General features: G+C 36.3%; 1 protein-coding gene across 1 annotated transcript in view; it reads left to right on the top strand.

Annotated features, from left to right (window-relative positions):
• The first annotated feature begins 231 nt into the window (after positions 1-231).
• HECTD2 (HECT domain E3 ubiquitin protein ligase 2) overlaps positions 232-6,000 on the top strand; it is a 65,010-nt gene continuing 59,241 nt past the window's right edge. The window contains exons 1-2 of the mRNA XM_024739547.1: positions 232-252; positions 955-1,084. Of these exons, the coding sequence (XP_024595315.1) occupies positions 232-252; positions 955-1,084 (151 nt within the window). The remainder of the gene's footprint in view (positions 253-954; positions 1,085-6,000) is intronic.

Below are 6,000 nucleotides of genomic sequence, written 5' to 3'. Positions count from 1 at the left end.
GTGGCTCTGCCTCACATAGTGATTCGGGGACCCAAGCCAACGAGTGCTCTAGCATCTCAGCTTGTAGCCTCTGGGATTATTACAGTGGAAGAAAAGAGAGAGGAACTGGAGATTCTCCCACCAGCCTTAAATGCATCAGTACTTTCTGGTCCCAAAATGGCAGACATCACTTCTGCTTCTGGCCTGTTAGAATTAATCAGATGGCTCCATTTAGCTGTAAGAGAGTGGGCGATGTGGGAAAGTGAATATTTGGTGAGTGTAAATGTTTTTGCAACATGGTATCTGAGTTGATTCTAAAAAGCTAAGTGGAAATCAGTCTGGTAAATGAGGAAGGAGGAAATGAAAAACTCTCTACTCTGAAAGCAAAGAATGCCTAGCCATATTTTTCTTAAGTCTCCTTACACCCAAAGTCCAATCGCGTGTTTAGAGAAATAAATGAGCTCTAAAAGATTTATCTTTTGACCTGAGCTTTTGAAGTTGCATCAAGACTAGAAAACCTTTTTAATCAATCAACCTGCGAAGTATCATATGCATGTTAACTACTGAAAAAATATTTGTGGAGGTCACAAAAACAGTGTTACCTAAATACCAAGTTAAAATAGCAGATAACATGAATGAAACGTGTACTGTGGGCAAGGAACTCTGCTCATTGTTTTACATGCATTATCTCAGTTAAACCTCACAGTAACCCTGTGAGGTACTGTTATTATCCCCATTTCCAAACTTTATCAACCTGTAAGCAGTTAGATGGCATGACTGTTTTCCTTTTATACTTAAAACAATTTGGTCCTGGAAAAGGTAAGTCAATAATATATACAGGTTTTATCTATCTATCTATCGTGCATCTATCATCAGATTAAAATCTCTCTTTTAAATGTTTATGATTTTTGCAGTAAAATAATTTAAATAGAGTGACTAGGAATTATGCTGCAATGTTAACTTTTCTGTTTTTAGGGTTTGGACAGGGGATCCAAAGGCCAGATTTCTACTTCCAACAGTTTTATTTCAACTGTTAACCAGAAGAAAGAAGCCGCTGAAAACAGAAGTTCACCTACACATCTTGTTTTCCCTAACATCAAGAATGGTAAAAAAAATTTAATTTTAAAAATTAATGTAGTTACAATTATTAAAAGTATATGTAGTATGTGTATCTTGGCGCAAGTATATTATTGAACTATTAAAAAGTAGATTTTAATTATTCAGTGTTGTTCTACTAGGTCTAGTTAGTTAATACAATAAAAAATAAGCTATAAATATTTACAAAAAGGAGCAAAATCATTATTTTTAGGTAATTGTTACCTAGAGTAAGAGAATCACATACAAAGCTCATGAATAAGAAAGTTTGGTTAGGGAGCCTGACACAATATAAACATACAAAAATTCAGTAGATTTCCATTATTTGAGCAGTAATCAATCAGAAGAGTTGATGGGAAATATATGAAATATTTAGAAATAAACCAAGGAGAAAGTGAGCAAAACCTATACGAAGAAAAACTATGAAACTTTATCAAGAGACTAAAAGATGGTTTGAATGGAAAAACTTAAATATCATAGAGATCTCAGATACACCCGATTTATTCTCTAACATTTAATGAATTTTTCAACAGTTTTTTTGGGGGAAACTTAAGAAAATGATGCTCTATTTGATTTATAAGAATAAATGAGAGAATACAAGGAAAAGTAATGAGGGAACCCATTCCTTCGTATTACTATATATTATAAAGCTGTACCAATGGTAGGACTACCACCAAGGTAACCAAATACATGGAGATGGATCAGTAAAACATAACGTATATAAATGATATTAAATTATTCAAAAGATGAAATTAGGCCAACTAGCCAACTTTTTGAAAATGGTAACTTTAGATTTTTAAAAACTACAAAAGTACTAGAAGAAAACACAGGAAATTGTTTTTATAATAAAATTCTTGGAATGATAGCAATGTGAACAGCCATAAAACAAAAAAATTGAAAAGTTTGAAGACATAAGAAAATTTAAAAGTTCTATAGGAATTTTAGAATGTCATAAATAAAGTTAAAGTAAGATGTCATAGTCAGTGAAAACAAATCCTTGAATCATAGAGATCATTAATAACTCAGTAAAATGAAGATTTCATTAGGAAAAAAAGACAAAGTGTATGAACAGACCCATCAAAAAAGGAAATATGAATAATAAATACACGTGAAAGGATGCTCAGTCTCACTAGTATTAAAGGAAGTACAGATTAAAACAAATAGTTAACATTTCCCTACTCAGTGGCAGAGAATGAAGACGTGTATCTGTGGGGTTGTCTAGGGAGTGTGAAAATGGGCACTTTTATGAGTAGAGGGCTTGGAAATTGATACAACTTTTCTGGAGAGCAAATTATTTGACATACATTCAATTTTTTAAATGTTCATGTACTCGCTGATCCAGTGTTACCTTTCTAGGAATTTATTCTAAGGAAATAACGTATGTTGAAAGACCTATGGAAAGAATGTACATTGTTTATAATAGTGGTATTTGAAGCAATCTAAATGAATTGGTTGACTAAATTATGGTAATCCATATTGTAAATACCATGCTTTTATTAAGAGATGACAGGTATATAAATTTTCTAGGAGAAATACTTATAATACATTGTAAGATGAAAAATGCAAGTTACACAGTAATAGGTAGAATATGACTCCAATTTTTTTAAGTGTGGGGAAACCTTTTATACTTCTTTGAGCAGAATAAAGAAGTATGGAAGGATGCCCACGAGCCTGTTAATGGTTTCCTCAGGAAAGTAGGATTGGGTGGATATTATTAATATGCTCGATTTCTTTATACAACTCTATATTGTTTTATCACAGGGAACATATACTACTTGCATAATTTTAAGTGCCCCTTACCCTGTAATGAAACAAAACAAATCTGCAAAGGTTTAGATGTCCCTCACACCTGGACAAAAAACAACAAACCTCAGAATGTTTAAGGACCTTGTTCCTGGTAAATTGCTGTGTCCATAAGCTGCACATGGCATAAATTATTCTTGCACATATTTTCTGTTGACACTCCAAAGGATTGCTAGACCTATTCTACACTCTTGCAAGTTAGTATTTATATTGTCTCATTTATCAACCTTTGCCTTTGATAATTTCTTTCTTCTTTTATTTTTTTAGATTTAATTTAATTTATTTTTTTATACAGCAGGTTCTTATTAGTTATCTGTTTTATACATATTAGTGTATATATGTCAACCCCAATCTCCCAATTCATCCCACCACCACCACCACCACCACCCCTGCCCCACTTTCCCCCCTTGGTGTCCATACATTTGTTCTCTACATCTGTGTCTCTATTTCTGCCTTGCAAACCAGTTCATCTGTACCATTTTTCTAGATTCCACATATATGCGTTAATGTACGATATTTGTTTTTCTCTTTCGGACTTACTTCACCCTGTATGACAGTCTCTTGGTCCATCCACGTCTCTACAAATGACCCAATTTTGTTTCTTTTAATGGCTGAGTAATATTCCATTGTATATATGTACCACATCTTCTTTATCCATTCGTCTATCAGTGGGCATTTAGGTTGCTTCCATGACCTGGCTATTGTAAATAGTGCTGCAGTGAACATTGGAGTGCATGTGTCTTTTTGAATTATGGTTTTCTCAGGGTATATGCCCAGTAGTGGGATTGCTGGGTCATATGGTGATTCTATTTTTAGTTTTTGAGGAACCTCCATACTGTTCTCCATAATGGCTCTATCAATTTACATTCCCACCAGGAGTGCAAGAGGGTTCTCTTTTCTCCACACCCTCTCCAGCATTTGTTGCTCCTAGATTTTCTGATGATGCCCATTCTAACCTGTGTGAGGTGATACCTCATTGTAGTTTTGATTTGCATTTCTCTAATAATTAGTGATGTTGAGCATCTTTTCATGTGCCTCTTGGCCATCTGTAGTCTTCTTTGGAGAAATGTCTATTTAGGTCTTCTGCCCATTTTTTGACTGGGTTGTTGGTTTTTTTAATACTGAGCTGCATGAGCTGTTTGTATATTTTGGAGATTAATACTTTGTCCATTGATTCGTTTGCAAATATTTTCTCCCATTCTGAGGGTTGACTTTTTGTCTTGTTTATAGTTTCCTTTGCTGTGCAAAAGCTTTTAAATTTCTTTAGATCCCATTTGTTTATTTTTGTTTTTATTTCCATTACTCTAGGAGGTGGGTCAAAAATGACCTTGCTGTGATTTATGTCATGGAGTGTTCTGCCTATGTTTTCCTCTAAGAGTTTTATAGTGTCTGGCCTTACATTTAGGTCTCTAATCTGTTTTGAGTTTATTCTTGTGTACGGTGTTAGGGAGTGTCCTAATTTCATTCTTTTACATGTAGCTGTCCAGTTTTCCAGCACCACTTATTGAAGAGACTGTCTTTTCTCCATTGTATATCCTTGCCTCCTTTGTCATAGATTAGTTGGCCATAGGTGTGTAGGTTTATCTCTGGGCTTTCTATCCTGTTCCGTTGATCAACATTTCTGTTTTTGTGCCAGTACCATATTGTCTTGATTACTGTAGCTTTGTAGTATAGTCTGAAGTCAGGGAGTCTGATTCCTCCAGGCCCATTTTTTTCCCTCAAGATTGCTTTGGCTATTCGGGGTCTTTCTTCTTTTATTTACATACACACACACAAGCATATTTCATTACCTCAGTCTTATTCTAAGGAGTCACCAGTGCCCGTATGTCACAGTCCTGCAACCCACAACAAAACAAACTTATAATTGTGATACCATTATACCATAAGTAAATAAAGTGAGCCTATTTGATGGGGGAGAGGAGTTCAGAGAGATGATTTCTATTTTAGACATGAACTAGATACTAACTGTAACCTTTATTTGTATAATATTTACAATTTAGGGAAACCTTTCATGTAATTTTCTTTGAGCAATCACATAAAATAGAATAGGTATTAGAATCATTGCCATATAGTTTTCTGTTGCTGCTTAACGAATTATCACAAACGTAATATCTTAAAAACAACACCATTTATTAGCTCACAGCTCTTTAAGTCAGAGGTCTTGGTGGGTGTGGCTGGGTTTTCTACTTGGGAGTCTCTCAAGGTGGAAGCTGGGCTGGACTCTGGGGAAGAATCCTCCTCCAAGGTCCTCAGGTTGCTGGCAGAACTCACTGTATGCAGTTGAGACTGAGGTCCCGTCTCCTCGCTGACTGTCAGTCAGGGCTGCTCTCAGCTTCCAGGGACCCTCACAGGTTGCCACGGGCTGCCCCCAGGCTCTTTGGCGGTATCCCAGCCTACTGTTTCAGGGCTGGCAGCAGGATCCCTTGTGTCGAATCCCCTTAGTGCTTCCAGTGCCTCTGCCTTTGCCTTCTGCAACCAGTGGGAGAAAGCTCTCTACTTGTAAAGGCCTCACGTTACAAGGTTTTGCCTACCTGGATAATCTCCCTATTTTAAGGTCAACCAGTTAGTAGCCTTAATTAGATCTGCACAACCCCTTTTGTCATGTTATGCAAGGTGATCAGGATGGAACACCAGGAGGCTGAGAATCGTCCAGCCATCTTAAAATTCTGCTTCTCACACCCATAAGAGAATTGGCTCAGACAGGGTAAGTGACTTGGCCACAGTCATGCTGCTAAGTGACAGAACCACAATTCAATCCCACATTTTCTGACAACAGAACTCTTGTTCTGAGAGACAGAGGAAACTCCTGATTGACTTGTTTCTCTTGGCTGATTAATCATATCACATTAATCACACAACTCTAATTACATCATCTCCATACTCCCTAGCTTCCAAAATTAAATAAAAATTTTTTACCTTGACACGCAAGGATATTCGTAATATGACAGCTTTTCAACTTCATCTCCCGTCTTTCTCCTACATACTTACATTTCAACTATTCTCTGGGATGCCTCACACCTTTTTACCACAGAGTTTTTGCAATTTTTTCCCACTGCCTGGAACACTCTGTCCCCTCTTCTCTACCTGTCAGATCCTGTCTGTTCTTCAAAGCTACCTTTTTAC

Source organism: Neophocaena asiaeorientalis, unplaced genomic scaffold, assembly GCF_003031525.2.
Source record: "Neophocaena asiaeorientalis asiaeorientalis breed wild unplaced genomic scaffold, Neophocaena_asiaeorientalis_V1.1 scaffold597, whole genome shotgun sequence".
Taxonomy (NCBI): domain Eukaryota; kingdom Metazoa; phylum Chordata; class Mammalia; order Artiodactyla; family Phocoenidae; genus Neophocaena; species Neophocaena asiaeorientalis.
Note: the sequence above shows the minus strand (reverse complement) of the source record. Positions and strands in the feature narration are given on the sequence as shown.